Raw genomic sequence first — 18,010 nt, forward strand, 5'->3', positions numbered from 1 at the left:
GGGGGCTGGCTGGGGGGTTTTGGGGGTCCCGCCGAGGGTGGGGGGTTTGGGGGTCCAGGTGGGGAGCGGGGGAGGATGGGGCTGGCTGGGGGGTTTGGGGGTCCGAGCGGGGTGGCGGTAGGGGGTCTAGCTGGGGGTTTCGGGGTGTCTCGCCGGGGTGTTGGGGGTCCCACCGGGGGTGTGACGGCTGGCTGGGGGGTTGGGGGTTCCCCTCGGGGGGCTTGGGTGTCCGGCCGGGGGCTCTGGCTGGGGGTTTGGGGGTGTCCGGCCCATCCCGGCCCTGCCCTGCGCCCCCTCGCCGCCCGTGGTGGCTTCACCCCACGGCCCCTCGGGGGGACACACACCCCGAGGGGACCCCCGCCCCCGCCCCCCGAGCTGGCGGGCGGCACCCGGGGGGTCCCCCGAGGGGCGGGGCGGGCGCGCGGGGCGGGCGGGGACTACACGTCCCGGCATGCCCCGCGCGGCCCCGCCCCCCGCCGCCATGCTGCGCCCCAAGGCCCTCACCCAGGTGCTGAGCCAGGCCAACACCGGCGGGGTCCAGAGCACCCTGTGAGTAGGGGCGGGGGCGGGGGCATGATCCTGCCCGGTGCGGGGTGCAGCCGGGGGGGACAGGTTCCTGCCCCCGGCCCTGCCAGGGCCCCACCGAGGGGGTCCTGCGGGGGCCGTGCACGGTGCTGGGCCGTGCGTGGGGCTGTGCGTGGTGCGTGGGGTCGGGGCTGTGCACGGTGCTGGGCCTGTGCACGGTGCTGGGGAGTGCACGGTGCTGGGGAGTGCACGGTGCTGGGCCTGTGCACGGTGCTGGGGAGTGCACGGTGCTGGGGAGTGCACGGTGCTGGGGAGTGCACGGTGCTGGGGAGTGCACGGTGCTGGGCAGTGCACGGTGCTGGGCCTGTGCACGGTGCTGGGGAGTGCACGGTGCTGGGCCTGTGCACGGTGCTGGGCCTGTGCACGGTGCTGGGCAGTGCACGGTGCTGGCCCTGTGCACGGTGCTGGGGAGTGCACGGTGCTGGCCCTGTGCACGGTGCTGGCCCTGTGCACGATGCTGGCCCTGTGCACGGTGCTGGGGAGTGCACGGTGCTGGGGAGTGCACGGTGCTGGGCAGTGTGTGGTGCTGGGCCATGCACAGTGTGTGGTGCTGGAGCTGTGCACGGTGCATGGCGCTGGTGCTGTGCATGGTAAATGATGTACAGTGCTGGGGCCATGCATGGTGTGCTGGGGCCGTGCACGGTGCTGGGCGTGTGCACGGTGCTGGGGAGTGCACGGTGCTGGAGCTGTGCACGGTGCGCTGGGTTGTGCACAGTGCATGGTGCTGGGTCATGCATGGTGCTGGGCCGTGCATGACGCATGGTGCTGGGTCTGTACACGGCGCGTGGTGCTGGGCCTGTGCACGGTGCATGTCCGTGGTGCTGGGCCGTGCACGGTGCCAGGGCCATGCAGGGTGCACCGTGCGTGCCCACCGGGCTGCTGCCCATTCTGCACCAGCCGCAGCCACCGCGGACCCCCACCACCCTGCACCCCTCACCCCCTGCCAGAGCCCCCTGCAAACCTGGGGTGCCCTGTGCTGGCACCAGGGGGTGGGGGGTGGGGGGGTGGTTTGCTCTGCCCCCTGGCACCACAGTGGGGTCTGCCCTGCTGCGTGTAGAGGCACCAATTTGGGCCCCCCCCCCCATTTCCAGGCTCCTGAACAATGAGGGGTCCTTGCTCGCCTACTCGGGCTACGGGGACACCGATGCCAGGGTCACCGCAGCCATCGCCAGCAACATCTGGGTGGCGTACGACAAGAACGGCCACCAGGCGTTCAATGAGGACAACCTCAAGTTCATCCTCATGGACTGCATGGTACGTGGGGCTGGGGGCTGCCCCCCCCCCTCCCAGAGGGTCCCCTGGGACCCTGCTGGGGGTCTCTGCCGAGCTAGGGGTGCGATGGGTGCTGTTTCTCCCCCGGGGCAGGAGGGACGCGTGGCCATCACGCGGGTGGCCAACCTGCTGCTCTGCATGTACGCCAAGGAGACGGTGGGATTTGGGATGCTGAAGGCCAAGGTAATGCTGGGGGGGGGGAGGGGGGGCGCTGGGGAGGGGAGGGGGTCCAGGCTGCGTCCCACTTGGGAAAAGGAGGATGAGGATGGGGGTGGTGGAGGAAGCTGCTGCACCTGGGATGCATTTTTGCTCCTTGCCTCCACTGTCCCCCGTGCCAGCCCCACGCACTGCCCCACACCTTTTTAATGCCCTAAAAATTAAATATAAGTTAAAATAAACCCACGGGTGGTGCGCATGGGTTGGGGGGGTCCACCTCACATCCCCCCTTGACGCCGCTCTCCGCTCGCAGGCACAGGCGCTGGTCCAGTACCTGGAGGAGCCGCTCACGCAAGTGGCCGCATCCTGAGCACGGCGCTTCAGGGGCTTGGAGGTGCAAAGGCTCTTTGCTTCCATGCCCTCACTGGTGGTGCTGGGGGGTGGTGCTGAGCAGCCTCACGGGCATCCCGGAGCTTGGTCCTGCTTTGGTGTGGCCTTGATAAAAATCAAGTGGAGGGAGTATAAGAGATGCGGGGGCGGGGGAATAAAAATGCGTGTGATGGTTCCGTGCTGTGTGTCTCTTGTGAATCCAAGGAGCTGGGGGGGTAACACAGGCACTGGGGGTGCCCTGGGCAGTGCTTTGGGGTCAACCAGCGCTGCCAGGGGCTTGTGTCAGCGTGGTGCTGAGCGCCCTGCACCCTGGGGTGGCGGGGGAGCAGTGGGGGTTGCGCCCCTGCCCTGCTTTGCCCAGCTTTCACACGATGGCAGCAGAGGCGGGGGGACGCGTTGGAGCTGGGGGCTCAGCTCCTGGCCCCCGCTGCCCCAGCCTGCCCCGCGCCGCTGCCTCCGCCACCCCCAGCTGCCAGGATCAGGCCCCGGCTCCACCTCCGGCCACCCCGTGACGGTCCCAGGGGTGACACTACCTGCCCAACCTGCGCCGCGACACCCGGTCCCACCCCTTGAGTCAACCAGCCCCGCCGCGACGCCAACCCCGCTGGCCTTGCCGTCTCTCTCCCGGACCCCTCTAGCCCCCCCGCACCCTGCTTGCACCCCCAGACCCCACTTGCTTCCCCCCCCCTCCCCCTCCCCGGAGGAAACTTTGCCCCCTCGGTGCCTCCCGGAGCCCGTCCCACCCGGTGCCGCCTGCTCGAGGCTCTGCAGCGGGAAGGAGGAAGCCAAGCGACGGCAGCGCCAGCAAGGGTGGCAGCCAGGGCAACATGGGCAGCGCCGAGGAGGATTATAATTTTGTCTTCAAGGGTGAGTCCTGAGCTCGGGGGGGATTCCCGAGTCCCCCCTGCCCCTTCCCCAAAAGGGATGGAGCAGGAGGTTGGGGGCTGCGGGGAGGGAACTGGGATGTTGTTGGCCGTCCCCGCGGCTTGGATGCCTGCCAGGGTCAGGGGACTGGGGAGCAGGCGCCGGCCGTGACCCCGGGGCTGGTGGCAGCGAGGTCAGGGCTGGAAACGGCACAGGGAGACCCAGGCCCACCACGTGGGACCCCAGGCAAGCTGTTGGCACAGAGGGTGCGAGACATAAATGCGGTGAGAGCCCATTAACCCCCGAGAGCGGCGGGCGTTTGGAAGTCATTCTGCTGCGGTGACCTGTGGTGGCACAAGCTGAGGACACAGGGGTCAACCCTGGGCTGGAGAAACAGGGGCACAGCCTCATGCCCCCCGAGCTTGAGCTCCTGGGGCACAGGACCCCGGTGTCCTGTGGGTGCTACCGGCCAGATCCTGCAGGACCTTGGTGCTCCCGTTGGGCACGTGGAGGTGGAGTGGCTCCGGTGTGCCACCAGCTCAGGGTGCCCGCCCAAGTGGGGTGACCAGGGGGTTGCCAGCTGCCCACAGCCTGGTAGCCACGACCCCCTGGGCAGCTGGGGTGGCTCAGTCGCACCCGAGGGGCTGCGAGCTCGTGGTGTGGGGCCAGGACCCCCGTTTGCTGAAGGTGTGACCGTGGTGGGTGTCAGACCCATGTGCTTGCCCAGGTCTGGGGTCACCAGGTGACAAGGGGTGCCCGTGCACCGAGGTGAGGAGCTGCTGGGTGGTCTGGCTCGGGTTGGGAAGGAATATTTAATTACTGTAGAGGGTCTTGGAGCAGCCCTCGCCCCTCCCCAACGACTCCGGTGGGCTTTTTTCCCTTCCACAGTCGTCCTGATCGGGGAGTCCGGGGTGGGCAAAACCAACCTGCTCTCCCGCTTCACCCGCAACGAGTTCAACCACGACAGCCGCACCACCATCGGCGTGGAGTTCTCCACCCGCACCATCCTGGTGGGAGATGCTGTGGTGAAGGCTCAGATCTGGGACACGGCCGGGCTGGAGCGATACCGCGCCATCACCTCTGCGTAAGGCTGGGGCTACCCAAAACCAGGGCTCTGCCCCGGGTGGTGATGCCCTCACAGCTGAGCCCCACGGGTGAGGATGCTGGGGGACGGGGGTGACGGTGGGGTTCTCCCGTAGGTATTACCGGGGAGCTGTGGGTGCCCTGGTTGTCTTTGACATCACCAAGCACCAGACGTATAACGTGGTGGACCGCTGGCTGAAGGAGCTGTACGACCACGCTGAGGCCAGCATCGTCGTCATGCTGGTGGGGAACAAGACCGACCTGGCGCAGGCTCGGGAGGTGCCCATGGAGGAGGCGAAAATGTTTGCAGGTACAGGCTGGCATCCTGCTGTGGTGCTGGGGCTTGGCACCCTCCTCAAGAGCCAGGACCCGCACCGATGCCGGCACTCAAAAGAGGGTCCGAAACTGGAGCGGGGGGCTGCATCGGTGCGGGGGTGGGGGGTCTCCTCTCATTGCAGACAACAACGGGCTGCTCTTCGTCGAGACCTCGGCGCTGGACTCCACCAATGTCGAGCAGGCGTTCGAGACCATCCTGAAGGGTACGTGCACCGGTGCCGTCATGCACCAGGGTCCTGGGGATCAGGGCACCGCGGGGTCCCTTAGCGGGGACAGGGGGCTGGGCAGAGGGTGCGTGCGCTTCACTCTGCCCTGCTCCACGTGAGCTCCTTGGGGCTGGTTCCCTCTTGTTTTTCTGGCTGGTTTGGTTTCTGGCCTTTCCTGCCGGGGTGTTTCGCTCTCCGCACCCCTGGCTTTGTTCTCACAGCCCCTGGGCATGCCCAAAGCCCCCGGGGGCTCCCTCTCCCCCCTCCCCTGTAATCCCCACTCCCCCTTCCTGTTGTCCTGGGCTCCTGACTCAATGTCTCCAGCACCCTGCTGAACCGGCTGGGGGGACATGGATGGCAGGAGGTGATGCTCAGCCGGGAGCACCTCTCCAGGAATGGCAGCCAGCAGCGGCAGGGCAGGAGCGCAGCGAGGTGTGCCGTGCCGTGCCGTGCCGGAGCGTGCCAAGCCAGGCCGGCCCGGCGAGCTGCCAGCACCAGCGTGGGGTGAAGCATTAATCCCAGGTTGGGCAAGAGGAAATTGCCTCAGCGCAGGGTGTTCCCCAGGCACCGCAGGGATGCAACTTGGGGAGATCTGCTCCCTTGGCACCCTCAACCCATCCCCTCTGCCGCATAAAGGGGAAGGAGGGCCACCGGCGTGGCAAGCAGTGGCCCAAAGGGCGAGCAACAGGGGCTGCGGGCTCGAAGCTTCCCTGGGGGACCCTCAGCTGACACGCAGCCTGCCCCCCCCCCCCCCCCCCCCCCGGCACCTCTTGTTTTGCAGAGATCTTCCACAAAGTGCAGAAACAGAAGCAGAGGAGCAGCCAAAGCAACCTGGTGGCACTGGCCAACGAGAGCGTGGAGAGCACGGCCCCAGCGGCGGTGGAGAAGCGCCCGTGCTGCGTGGCCCTCTGAGCCGGCCGGGCACCCCAGGAAGCCCCCGGGGACCGCCGCAGCCCTGGGACGTGCCAGTGGCATAGAGCTCTGCCTCGGTGCAGACTGGTCTGACCACTGGCACAGGTGTCACCCAGCCTGCGGTGCCACACGGTGTCACACCTGTCCTGGTGCAGTGGGGACCTGCAGCCCGGACAGGGGCCAAATCCTGCCATCACCGGTGAGAAGCACCAGTGCCGGCAGCTCTTCTCTGTCTGCTTCGGTTCTGATGAGCTTCGCCACCGTCACGCATGGACCTCCCAGCCCCTCCGGACCCCCAGGGCACGGAGACACCCGAGGCATCGCGGGAGAAGGAGCCGGGAGGTTCTGGCCAGGACCATGGCAGTGACCGGAGCCTCTCCGCTTGCGTCTGGCCCTGGGATTGCTCCTGTGGGTTCACCCTGCGCCACGCGTTGGGGACGTGGCTGTCCCCGCAGGTCTCCATCCCCACCGGGGGCTGCTCTGGGGTCATCCCAAGCCCTTGGCAGCTCTCAGCCCTTGGCACACCTCTGTCCCCAGCGCAGGCGTGGGACAGGCGTGATGGCAGGACCTAGCAAAGGTCCCTTGTGCCTGCATGGTGGGATGAGCTCAGTGCAGAGCCCGGTACCGAGGGGCCTGGGAGCAGCTCCGTGTCCAGCGCGGGGGTGACGCAATCATTAAAGGACTTGTGAAACGCAGCTTGGCTGAGCTGGAATTCCTGTGTGTTTGTTTTCCCATCCCCTCGTCCCCACCTCCATGGCATGCCAGAGATTGTGGCTGCCCAAGCAGCTCAGCCCAATGCCACGGCCCCCCCGTGCCCCCCCAGCCCAATGCCATGACCCCCTGCACCCCATCCCACCCTGATGCCGTGGTCCCCCTGTGCCCCCCTGCCGATGCCATGGTCCCCCTGCACCCCATCCCATGCTGGTGCCACAGTCCCCCTGTGCCCCCCCCCAGCCTGATGCCATGGTCCCCCTGTGCCTCCTCCCGGCCCGATGCCATGGTCCCCCTGTACCCCCCACCCTGTGCCCCATCCTACCCTGATGCCATGGTCCCCCTGTGCCCCCCCACCCTGGTGCTATGGTCCCCCTATGCCCCCCACCCTGATGCCATGGTCCCCCTGTGCCCCCCCCCCCCCCCCGATGCCATGGTCCCCCTGTGCCTCCTCCTGGCCCGATGCCATGGTCCCCCTGTGCCCCCCACCCCGATGCCATGGCCCCCCTGTGCTCCATCCTACCCTGGTGCCATGGTCCCCCTATGCCCTCTCCCAGCCCAATGACATGGTCCCCTTGCGCCCCATCCCACCCCGGTGCCATGGTCCCCCTGTGCCCCCCCTAATGCTATGGTCCCCCTGTGCCCCCCCAGCCCTATTGCATGGTCCCCCTGCACCCCATCCCACGCTGGTGCCACGGTCCCCCTGTGTCCCCCCACCCTGATGCCATGGTCCCCCTGTGCCCCCTCCCAGCCTGATGCCACGGTCCCCCGCATCCCCTCCCCACACAGCCTTTCCCAGCCGCATCCCCACCCCCTCAGTGACTTATGGGGGCAGCGGGTGGTGGTTTATCAGCCCAGACGCTGCCTTGGCCTCAGCCAGTTCCCGACCCCCCCTTGGCCGTGGGCGAACTGGTGCTGGGTGCCCCACATCCCCCCTACTTCTGGGCACTTGCAAGATGCGTCAGCCCAGCTCCCATTTCATGTCAATGATTCTGCACCGAAAGCGTGACCGTGGCCGTGACCGTGACCGTGGCCGTGACCGTGACCGTGGCCGTGACTGTGGCCATCCCAGTTGGTGGCACGCGTGGCTGTGACCTTTCCCTGCTGCTACACAGCGCTTTGCATGAGGACACCAGGGATGGGGAGGTGTAAGGAGGCCCAGAGCCCTCAGGCAAGTGGTGCTGAGCCCTGGCATCCCCTGCTGCATGCCTGCTCCGCCTCACCTGGCCCAGGTGAGCACACCTGGAGTGACGGGCAGCCCTGGCCACCAATGGGTGCAGGGGAGGAAGGGCTGTGGCCACCAATGGGTGCACAAGGGACAGCCCCTGCCAAGGCTGGATAAGGCCCGGAAATCCCAGTTTGCCCAGTGGGAGCAGGGCTGTGGTGCTGGGCGAGATGCGGGGAAAGGACGAGGAATACGACTACCTCTTCAAAGGTGGGTGTGATGAGCTGTGCACGGCCTCAGCTCCCTCCCTGCAGCTCCCTGGGGATGGAGCTGGAAGCTGGATTTGGGTTTGTACTGGGGTGTAACTGGAGCCCCCAGTGCTGGGGACCTGGAGGGGGGGGATGTTGGGGTGCTGGTGGTGGGTGTCGGTGATGCTGGGTCTCAGGGTGGAGTTAAAACGCTGCGGTGGTCCGAGGGTCTGCGGCTGCTGGGTGTGAGCGGCTGTTTGTGGTCCCGGTGCTAATTAAAGCAGCTCGTTAATGCTGTGGGAAGAGGCTGGAGCCCTCAGCTGGGGGCAGCACCCAGGGGAGGGGTGGCCGTGGCAGGGTGCTGGGTGTCGGGGGGGGGGGGGGGGGGGGCAGCGGTGGGAGCTGCTCCGTGCGGTGCTGAGGGTGCTGTGCTGGCCCCAGAGCCCCTCTGAGTGGGTTTGGGTGGTCTCCTCTGCGTGGCGTGGGGGGGTGAAGATGCCAGTTCTGGGGGCCGAGGGAGCGATCCCGAAAGGAAAAGCTGCGCTGTGGCTTGGCTGCGGTTAAGGGAAAGGATCCAGCGCTCCGGCATTGTCCTTCCCGGCGCTGGTGACCTCTCCGCTGCGCCAAGGCGATGGGGATGGGCCCTTGGAAATGTGACGTCGGTTTTCCTGGCCCAGTATCCCCTCGGAGCATCGCCATCCCAGTTGCCACCACGCCGGGTAGCCCTGCCATCAGCAGCTCTTCCCCCCCCCCCCCCCGCCCCACCTTGTGCCACAGCTGGGGGAAGCGAGGGGACAGTGGGGCAGCATCGCAGCTTCCTGGGAAATACCTGGGGGGGAAAAAATACCTGGAAAAACAAACAAACAAAAAACCCCAAACCAAAAAAAACCCTGGATTGAGCTCACCGTGAGCCATCCTCCCTCCGCAGCCCTGAGTAATTCCAGCCACCGACCTGTCGGGAGCCCCCGGCTCCTCGCGCACCTCCCCTGGCTCCTAAAATCCTCCTCCCTGGAGTTATTCTGGGATGTGGCGAGGAGGGACAGGCTGGGAGCGAGGTGCCGGGTGCCAGCGCATCCTTCCCTTCTCGCCCTGCTCCGAGGTGGCCCCGGCACAGTGTCCTCCCCTGTGCCCATCCCTTCCCTGTCATCCCACAGGAGCCAGGGCTGCCGCGCTGGGCTCTGCGTCCCCCCTCCTTGGTCACCCGGGGGTCTCTGGAGTCCTTAAAACGAAGAGGACTTGGGTTGGAACGCGAGGTCTGCTCATCCCTCCCGAAGCAGGAGCGAAGTCCGAGTGGGATGAAGGGTTTAGGGACACGGAGCTGGGCCAGTGTTCCTTGGGCTTGGCTCTGCTGGGACCAGTTTCTGCCCCTGAGAAATGGGAGATGCTCAGCACCCGAAGCCACTTTATCCTGATTTCCACAGGGATGGGAGCGTCAGCTGCCTTCTCCTGCAAAGCGGGTGGCAAATTCCAGTTGTGCTCACGGGAAAGCCCCGGATGCTGCTGGAGGGGCTTGGGGTGGACGTGAAATGGCCCTGGGCATGGCCGCTTCTCGGACCCTTCCTCAGGCTCCCTGTGCGGAGCCCCAGGCTGTTCCCAGCCCCCTCGCTGGGGTGGGATGGGATGTGGCAGGGATGTCGCACCGCGGCTTGCGCGATGCCCACTCCCCACTTTAAACAGCTCCCGCTGCGTGTTCGGGGTGGCAGGTGGTTTTGTGCGTGGGGTGGAGGATGCTGCTCCAATCCCTCCCCCCCTTCAAGCTCAGGGGGATGGGGCTGAGCTGGCCCCCCCCACTCTGGGACACCCTCGTGCATGCTGCTGGACCCCTGCCCCCTCCCTGGCATGGTGTGATGCCTGTGGGGGGCTGTGCGAGGTCAGTGTGCCACCGCGGGCTGGCTCTCCCCCTTCCTCCTTCACCCAGTTTGCTTTCCTACAGCTTTCCTGTACTGAGATTTTAATTATTTTTTTTTTTTTTTGCACGATGCAACATGGCATGCTTGTGCCTCAGTTTCCCCTGGCTGTACTTAGTGCTGCTTCCCGGCTGCGCTGCCATCCTGCCCCTGGGTCACGGAGGTGCTGGGGACCAGGGACCCCGGTACGGCCGGGACTGGCGATGCGGCGGTTGAGCCAGGGGAAGTAGCAACTTCCCGTTGATTAAACGCCAAGCCCCGACCAAGGCGGCGATGCTCGGTGAGCGTTAATGAGGCTCGGTGAGCGTTAACGAGCCTGCCTCGTCACTGGCCTGCATTTTCCTACCGGTTTGTCCAGGATAGCCCAGACTGTCCCAGGCCTCCATTGGAGGAGCCACCCTTCCATCTTGCTAGCCACCCTTGATACTGGGATGGCCAGCAACGCTCCGGTGCCTTCCAGCTGCCTTCGGTGGTCACGAGGAGTTGCTCCGCAGGCTATTGGGCTTCTCGGAGGGGTGCCACTTGCCACCAGGGGTTTGGCGAGGGGGAAGGGAGCCAGGTCCCTCCCAGGGGGAGCTGATGGGGTAGGGGTCACCCATGGTGTGGAGCAACATCTTGGAAGCTGGTGGCTGCCGAGCCTTGCAGGAATGTAGATGCATCTTGCTGCCAAACACAGGGTGCTGTGCAGCCCGGGGTGGGGGGGCACGGCGGCATGCCATGGCCGGGGGTCCCTTGCTGGTGGTGTTGCTCCCCCTCCCCCCCGCGGAGCCATCTTTCTCCCCAGGGTGGTGGCTGGATGGTTGGGATCTCGGCCCTGCTGTTGTCTGGCCCTGGTGGGGGGATGTGTCCCCCAAGCTCACTCCCGGGAGGGTGGGTGAAGTGGAGCAGGCTGCACTTGAGGGCACCTGGAGTACGAACAGAACCGGCAGCAAGGGAATGTAAAAAAGAAAAAAAAAAAATTTTTTTGAAAAAAATCAAAGCTGGTTGAGTCATAAACTCAACAAACTTGATAGGGGAGCCGGGTGATAAAGCCTCCCCAGAGCCTGTTGCACCAGATTTTACAGGAACCATTCCAGTCCGGGGCAAGTAGAAAGTGCACTGAACTAGCCCACACCCAGGGACCTCCTGCGGACCAGCAGGAGGAGGAGGATGATGCTTTTGAGCCCAAGCTTCTAACTCCTCTTGCGTGTGTGCCCTTGGGGTTGGCGCTGGGCTGGAGAGAGAAGACCAAATCCTGCTCAGCACCTCCAGCCTGGCTGGCTCCGCACAGGTCCTGGCTCTGGGTTTTCTGCCCGATTTGCGTGCGCAGGTGCCTGTGGTGCTCCCCCACCCCCCTCCCCCCATCCCTGGTGCTGGGGTGGAAACCCACGGCAACTCCCAGGAGATGGCAGGAATTTTCTCGAGGGGTCTTCACAGGTAGTGGCGGTGCTGCCAGGATGAGGGGAGGCTGCTGGTCCTGCATGCGGTGGGGGCTGTTGGGGAGGGGGTTTGCTGGGCTGGTGGGTACTGCAGGAGGCAAATGCCTTTGCTGGGTGTCTGGGGGGGGGCTGACGCTGTGCTTGTGACCCCCTCCCCCCCCCCCCCAGTTGTGCTCATCGGGGACTCTGGGGTGGGGAAGAGCAACTTGCTGTCCCGCTTCACCCGCAACGAGTTCAACCTGGAGAGCAAGAGCACCATCGGCGTGGAGTTCGCCACAAGGAGCATCCAGGTGGACAACAAGACGGTGAAGGCTCAGATCTGGGACACGGCGGGGCAGGAGCGGTACCGGGCCATCACCTCAGCGTGAGTTTCCTTGCCCCCCCCCTGTCATGTCCCTCACCCAGAGCCCTGCTGTGACCCACCCCCCCCCCCAACTCAATGTCCCCCAGGTATTACCGAGGGGCGGTGGGAGCTCTGCTCGTCTACGACATCGCCAAGTACCTGACGTACGAGAACGCCGAGCGCTGGCTGAAGGAGCTGCAGGACCACGCCGATGCCAACATTGTCATCATGTTGGTGGGCAACAAGAGCGACCTGCGGCACCTGCGGGCTGTGCCCACCGATGAGGCCAGGAGCTTTGCAGGTATCTCCCCCATCCTGCCCTGTCCCGTCCCACCCCGGGGTGGCTTTGGCTGGTGGCACCTGCCTGAGCTCACCCTGTCCTTGCAGAGAAGAATGGGCTGTCCTTCCTCGAGACATCGGCTCTGGACTCCACCAACGTGGAGACAGCTTTCCACAACATCCTTTCGGGTAAGGGGCAACCAGGAAGGACGGGGTGGGAAGGGATGGGGATGGTTTTGGATACTGGGTCCTGCTGGGGACCCTGGTTGTGCATCCCGGGGTCCTGCTCCCCTGGGTGGGGAGATAAAGGCATTTACACCCCTTGAGCTGTGTGTTTTGGGAGAGGGCAAGTCCCCCCCGTCCCATCCCCCCCCCCCCGAAATATATACTTAAATAATTTTTCTTTTTTTTTCTCCTTCTTTCTTTCCTGGCAGAAATCTACCGCATCGTGTCACAGAGGCAGATCACCGGGCAGCCGGAGTCAGAATTTGGCCCCACCACGACCATCGAGCCCATCCGGGTGCTGCCCACGCAGCAGGAGGGCAGGCAGGCACCCTGCTGCCAGAACATCTGAGCCCCCCGGGGTGCCCCCACCCTGAGACCCCCACCCCACCCCCCAGCATCATGTTTCTCACCCTCTACCTGTGCTTGCTGCAGCCCCCACCCCCCCTTCCCAGAACAGGGCGAGCTGGTGGCCGCTTCTGCATGGGCGCTCCTGTGTGTGCCATCGTGCTGCTCTCCTTGTGTTTGTGTAGGACCTACTGCGATGGGGCAGGGGGTAGGGAAGCAGCGGGGTCTCTCTCCTCTCTCCCCGTGGTTCGAGACATGCCATCCCCTCGTGTCCATGCTTCTTCTAGCCCTGAAGGTCCAATCACTGCGTGTCCAAACAGCGTGACTCCCTTGTTTGGTGCCACGTTTCTGTGGCACCCCTGGGTGCAGCCCTTCGGGGCAGGGTGGGGGGGGACACACACACTGGCTGCACCTTTTTTTGTGCCTGGTGAAGCAGTAACGCAGCCAGTCGCACCCACTCCAGCAGCACCCAGGGCTGGGTGCACCTCTGGGTGCTGCTGGGGCACCTGGGGTGTGTGTGGGGGGGTGACTCCCCCCCACTCCTGCTTGGAGGGGCCGTGCAGGGGTTTGGAGCAGGGATGTGAGGGGACACATCCTTTGGGGGAGCCCCCAGGAGGGGACAAGGGGGGTGCTGGGGCTTTGGTGGGGGCAGGGATGTGATGCTGAGGGTGGGCATGTGATCCCTGCATGCACCTGGCTGGTACCAGCGCAGGGGGTCCCTGGGCTGGGGGCTGCAAGGAGTCTGGAACCTGCCCCACTCGTGGTTTTGTCACTGGTGGCCTCGTGGGCCAGCTTTGGCGACACGGCTGCCACTAGATGGAGCATCTGCTGCACCTACCGGGTGACAGTGGCCCACTCCTCCCAGTTGCCCAAAGGGCTGGGACAAACGGGGCTGAGCCCGGTGCTGCTGTCAGGGGTGATTGGCAGGTGTCAATCAAGGGTGTGTGTGTGTGCGCTTGGGAAAGCCTGTCTCTATTGACCCCAGTGCTGGGAGTGTGTCCCCCATCACAGCGGGGTGGGGGTCTCTGTCTCTCCATGGCTGCCCCGGGTCACCCCAGCCCACCCAGGGGCTGTGCCGGCAGGATCTGGGCCAGGGTCTTGCCTTGGGGACCAATTTATCCATGAAACAGGAATTTGAGCAAAAATTCCCCAAATAAAGGTGCTGCTGGAAGCGCTCGCTCTCTCTCTCTGCCCAGGGTCCTTCCTCGAGGCCAGCTCCAGCTCGGGCGCTGGGCAGCACCCCAAGTGATGAAGGGGGGGAGGGGGAGGAGGGGTGGGGAGGAAGGTGTGACCCTGGGTGAGGGGGTGTCTCGCTGGGTGGCTGCAGGGGAGACCTTGAAATTCAGGCTCTGAGGGGTGGGTTGGATCCTGCACAGGGGGTGCTGAGATGGCTGCGCCGTGGGGGTGCTGTCCCCCCTGGGCTTGAGGTTGCCCCCTCCCCCCCCCCCAACCACCACCACCTCCCCCCCAATCACCCCAGCCCTGGCAGCATCATAACCTTGGCTCCAGCTACCCCGGTGCAGCGTATCCGCGCACCACGGCACTGCTGCATCCCAGAGGCAGCATCACCCCTGGGCCAGCCGGACCCATCCTTGGCCACATCCCCGGTCCCTGTGGCTGGAGGGTGTCCTCAGGTGAGTGACAGTGTCCCCAGGTGAGTGACAGTTATTACCTGACCCAGCCGGACCAGCTGGCAGAGGCAAAGCTGCCCAGCATCACCCCCTCCCGCACCACCATCTGCCCACACCGAAACGCGGTGCCAAGGGGTGATGTCAGCCCCGCCGCCGGGAGAGGTGGGTGCTGTGCGGGGGCAGGATGCTGCCCCTGGCACTGCGCAGCGTTGAGCCAAAGGTCCCTTGGGGCTCGCTGCCATCGGTCCTGCCATCCTGCCAGGTGCTGGCATGCACACGCGGGATGATGAGCTCATTTAGGCCCGTGGAGATGCTTTCAGGCTTGGCAGCTTGGGTTTGGTCCAGGTTTGGTCCAGGTTTTCCAGCATTTCTACGATCTCTGCAGGAATGAAGCAGCGGGAAGGGTGAAGCCAGGCACGGGATGGCACGCAGGGCTCACGGACCCGGGACACGGGGAAGGGCAGCTGGCACAGGGGGGCTGAGCGTAATTAAGCCCGTGGCTTGATGAGGGACCTGCGGAGGAGGGGGCAGAAGGGGGTCATGGGCTGGCTGGGGGTCCCGTTCCCCACCACTGCTCCTGGATCCTCCTCCTAAAGCGTGAACAGATAGAAACCAAGAGCAGCCACCAAGTTTCTTAAGTAATAATACTTTAATAAAATTAAGTTCTTAATGTAATTTAGCACATTTAATACATTAACCCTTTCCCTTCTTTGTTTTCTACAAGTTGTGCAACATCATTATTTTAATTTTTTATTTTATTTTAATTTTTTTTCCTTCTCCCCTTATACTATATGCCTCAAAACTCAGACAACGAGCCTAACTCTACTTCTATGTTCGGTTATATCTCTCTCTCAGGCTTTTATTTTTGCGTTAACGCCGGAGAGATGAAAAATACCTGGATGGAACATGTGATCGGTTTCCAATAGTAACAATCCCGACTACAGGTTTCCTATGACGTTAAAAGAAAAAAAAAAAAAGGGGGGGGGGGGACGACGACCAAAAAAAAAAAAAAAAAAAGAAATAAAAAAGGAAATACAACATAATAGGGAATGGATTTTCAATGGAAGGGCCACACAGTCAGGATGGCCAGGATAAAACCGGGCAACTCTGTGGCTGGCTGGCTCAGCGCGAGGTTGGGAATCCCGACAGCGCCTGGATCCGTGGGGAAAGCGGATACACACAAACTTGTACAGCGTTTTGGAGCGAGGACGAGAGAAAGCGAAGGTGGTAGCGGTCAAGCAAAAAGCCATGAAGGGTTGGCGGGGGGGCTGAGCTCCCCTGGCAGCCTCCGCTGTGTGGGTACCGGCCAGCTCGGCCGCCGACGGGCCCTGGAGGTTTGGGGTTCCTTTTAGCTCCTGTTTTAACGGGGGAAATCCCACCGGAGCTGCTTTGCCAGAGTCCCAACGGCAGCAAGCCGGAGCCTGGATCTCTTTGATACCGGAGGAAAACCTCTGCAGCCCCAAAGGCTCCCAACCGTTGCAGCCAGATGCCTGGGGGGCCGCTCTGGGCATCCCTGGGGATTTTCCTGGCTCACGTGGGGCTGGGATCAGAGCTGGCTCCGTGGCCAGACCCGCTAGTTTGGGATTTGCCAGCGCTCATGCCCGCTGCCTTTCATGTTTGCTTAACGCTGCTTTTGGCCCAGGAGCAGATCCTCAATTGCAAAACAGGATCCAGCCCCGGATTTTATAATTTTTTTTTCCCCCCCTTTTTTTTTTAATGATTATCTTTGACCAGAATTCATAAGGAAAAAGGGAAAAAAACCCCTGCTGATCGTTTTGTAGACGAGCAAAGCAGCCTGCGACCGCGTTTCTCCATCCCAGCTCCTGGGAGCCGAGAGATCTCCGCAGCCACGACGTGCTGCTCCGTCTCGCCGCTCCGTTTCTCTGCAACTTGTTTCAAAAGCATCATCGCAAGACCAGAAAACACGTTCTGCCATCAGCTGCCTGGTAAACTGGTGCCACCATTGGAGGGTGACTTCATTAGTATTATTATTTTTTTTTTAATTTTTTTTTTAGTCCCTGCACAGGCACCAATGGAACAACTCCAGATTTTACATTATTGTCACTTTACCGGGGGTGACTTTCAATTTGCTCCATTAGCAGCCCTGAAGCGATGCTGGAGTGGATCCAGCGGATCACCGCAGCCTGCCAGGGCTGAAGTGACTTCAGATTCCCGAAGGGTAACCCCATTGAAATCAGGGGTGAGTCACACAGGAGTAAAGGCAGGAGCACCGTCCCCAGCCCTCAAACTGAAGTCAGCCCAGCCCAATCACGGCTGGATTTTCCACCAGGTCAACAGACAGCAGAAGGTGACTCTGAGTTTCTACAGGACGTGAAAACCCACAATAAAATACAGAGATTGCTCCCTAACATCCTAGAAAGGTTTTTGGAAGAACCAGCCCATCCTGGCTCTGCTCTTGCCGGTGCTGGCACCAAGGAAACCTCGCTGCGGGCTCAGCAGAGGCAGGATGGGACCCCACTAGCAGTATACAAGTTACTATAAAGTGCATCCACTCTCCAGTCCAGGGCATCACTGTACAATGTCAATCACTGACTCTTCTTCAAGTATCAAAACCCAAAACAAATGAGGTAAAAACAAAAACGAAAAGAGCAAACAGGCCGCCTCGCCGCCCCTGCGGGGAAGGACCGGGTGCTTTGATTCCACCAAGCACGAACCCCTCTGAAAGCGTGGCAGACGTGGCGCCCGCGCTTTCCGGAGCGGGGAGGGTCCCGTGGCGTCACCTCCGATTCACAGTGCTATACGCAGAAACCGAATGAGAACTGTCTTCGCTTCCTGTCCTAACCTATTGCATGGCTTTGCTGAATGAATGCTGGTGAGCGGCGCCGGGCGAGGGGATGAGGGGCAGCCGCTGCGTGTCTCGAAGGCTTTGGGATCCTTGCGGATGCTCCACGACATCCCTGGGTTCGCTACGGCCGAGCCACGACACGAAGGATTAGGAGCAAAAGCTAAACCCAGAGGTAACCGCCTTGCACAACGCTCTGCTTCTCTAAGAAGAACGGAGTTGACGCTAGGTCATTTTTTTTTTTTTTTAATCGAGTTCTAGCATGTAAACGGTGATTTTGGTGCAGCGAAAAGCAGTCACCGACGCTCCGGAGAAAAGCGCTGGCCTGGTTTTGAAACGTTAAGGACCAAGGTTTAACCCGCCGGGGCCGGGGCTGTGCCAAACTGCCCCAAGCGCCTCTGCCACCAGCAAAAAAGCTCCCCGCCACGCCGACGGAGCCACCGCCCCAACCTTGGCACCCAAACGCTGGTCCCCCGCCTCAGGCGCCCACTGCGAGGGTTCGGGCGTCTGGTTGAGAACAGCCTCCAGCCTTCTCCTTCGCTTTGGCAGCCAAAAAACCCAGGCGCTCGCCATGGATGCCACCCTCCCGCGAGCAGGATGGCGCAGGCTCAGGGATGCCATGGTCCCGCACGGCCACGGGAAGGACCAGGGAAGCTTTTTTGCAAATATTTCACCTGTGGCACCGGCACTCGTACTGGCTGAGTATAAAATCCCTTTACGGGAACATCCGGCACGGCAAACACCCCCAACGAGCCAAATCAGACATCCTGAAAGATGCCGGTTGCTGAACAAGCGAGCCAAGGGCGCGCATCGTCTCCCTGGTGCAACGCTTCCTCACCGGCTTGAGATATAACCAAAAACCCAACGACGACGACGATGACGACAACGAAAAAGGGAACAAACCAAACCCTAATGTCCTATGTCCACTGCCCAGCTCCGAGGGCAGAAAGCCTAACCCACGGCCCCGGGGGAGCGCCGGAGCCCCGCGCCATCACGCCAGCACCTCGCTGCCCTCCAGCTCCGTCCGTCACGTTACGAGAGGGGAGTTCATCCAATTTTCCTTTCCTTCGCTTTCCCACCCAGGGACAGGGGTCCCAGCCGCGCGTCACAGGGACCTGCCGACCCCTTCGG

The 18,010-nt window shown here is 63.1% G+C and overlaps 3 protein-coding genes across 4 annotated transcripts; all 3 read left to right on the top strand.

The window, feature by feature from the left end:
* Nucleotides 1-424: 424 nt before the first annotated feature.
* Nucleotides 425-2,579, top strand: LAMTOR2 (late endosomal/lysosomal adaptor, MAPK and MTOR activator 2). The gene is made up of 4 exons (XM_080368366.1): nucleotides 425-549; nucleotides 1,677-1,839; nucleotides 1,951-2,040; nucleotides 2,327-2,579. Exons 1-4 carry the CDS (start codon nucleotides 452-454, stop codon nucleotides 2,381-2,383), a joined length of 408 nt encoding a protein of 135 aa, XP_080224492.1. The 5' UTR covers nucleotides 425-451; the 3' UTR covers nucleotides 2,384-2,579.
* A 132-nt stretch (nucleotides 2,580-2,711) lies between these two features.
* On the top strand, nucleotides 2,712-5,809 carry RAB25 (RAB25, member RAS oncogene family). 2 transcript variants are annotated; one of them, XM_080368364.1, is made up of 5 exons: nucleotides 2,712-3,270; nucleotides 4,156-4,351; nucleotides 4,467-4,660; nucleotides 4,809-4,889; nucleotides 5,674-5,809. In XM_080368364.1, exons 1-5 carry the CDS (start codon nucleotides 3,231-3,233, stop codon nucleotides 5,802-5,804), a joined length of 642 nt encoding a protein of 213 aa, XP_080224490.1. In that variant the 5' UTR covers nucleotides 2,712-3,230; the 3' UTR covers nucleotides 5,805-5,809. The 2 variants fall into 2 exon arrangements, with proteins under 2 accessions (XP_080224490.1, XP_080224491.1); XM_080368365.1 differs by lacking the exon at nucleotides 5,674-5,809 and adding an exon at nucleotides 5,217-5,667.
* A 1,376-nt stretch (nucleotides 5,810-7,185) lies between these two features.
* Nucleotides 7,186-13,539, top strand: LOC308055116 (ras-related protein Rab-11A-like). The gene is made up of 5 exons (XM_080368718.1): nucleotides 7,186-7,950; nucleotides 11,422-11,617; nucleotides 11,704-11,897; nucleotides 11,984-12,064; nucleotides 12,310-13,539. The coding sequence occupies exons 1-5, from the start codon at nucleotides 7,911-7,913 to the stop codon at nucleotides 12,447-12,449; spliced, it is 651 nt and encodes a 216-aa protein (XP_080224844.1). The 5' UTR covers nucleotides 7,186-7,910; the 3' UTR covers nucleotides 12,450-13,539.
* The last annotated feature ends 4,471 nt before the right edge of the window (nucleotides 13,540-18,010 follow it).

This window comes from Falco punctatus, assembly GCF_963210335.1.
Source record: "Falco punctatus genome assembly, chromosome: 18".
Lineage (NCBI taxonomy): Eukaryota > Metazoa > Chordata > Aves > Falconiformes > Falconidae > Falco > Falco punctatus.

What these genes read in the sequence shown, in the direction of transcription:
- LAMTOR2 (XM_080368366.1), top strand. Translation starts at nt 452, where the DNA reads ATGCCCCGCGCGGCCCCGCCCCCCGCCGCCATGCTGCGCCCCAAGGCC. An exon ending in GGCGGGGTCCAGAGCACCCT is followed by an intron (nt 550 to 1,676) that starts GTGAGTAGGGGC and finishes CCCCATTTCCAG; the next exon opens with GCTCCTGAACAATGAGGGGT. An exon ending in TCATCCTCATGGACTGCATG is followed by an intron (nt 1,840 to 1,950) that starts GTACGTGGGGCT and finishes CCCCCGGGGCAG; the next exon opens with GAGGGACGCGTGGCCATCAC.
- RAB25 (XM_080368364.1), top strand. Translation starts at nt 3,231, where the DNA reads ATGGGCAGCGCCGAGGAGGATTATAATTTTGTCTTCAAGG. An exon ending in TTATAATTTTGTCTTCAAGG is followed by an intron (nt 3,271 to 4,155) that starts GTGAGTCCTGAG and finishes TCCCTTCCACAG; the next exon opens with TCGTCCTGATCGGGGAGTCC. An exon ending in GGAGGCGAAAATGTTTGCAG is followed by an intron (nt 4,661 to 4,808) that starts GTACAGGCTGGC and finishes CTCTCATTGCAG; the next exon opens with ACAACAACGGGCTGCTCTTC.
- LOC308055116 (XM_080368718.1), top strand. Translation starts at nt 7,911, where the DNA reads ATGCGGGGAAAGGACGAGGAATACGACTACCTCTTCAAAG. An exon ending in TACCGGGCCATCACCTCAGC is followed by an intron (nt 11,618 to 11,703) that starts GTGAGTTTCCTT and finishes AATGTCCCCCAG; the next exon opens with GTATTACCGAGGGGCGGTGG. An exon ending in TTTCCACAACATCCTTTCGG is followed by an intron (nt 12,065 to 12,309) that starts GTAAGGGGCAAC and finishes CTTTCCTGGCAG; the next exon opens with AAATCTACCGCATCGTGTCA.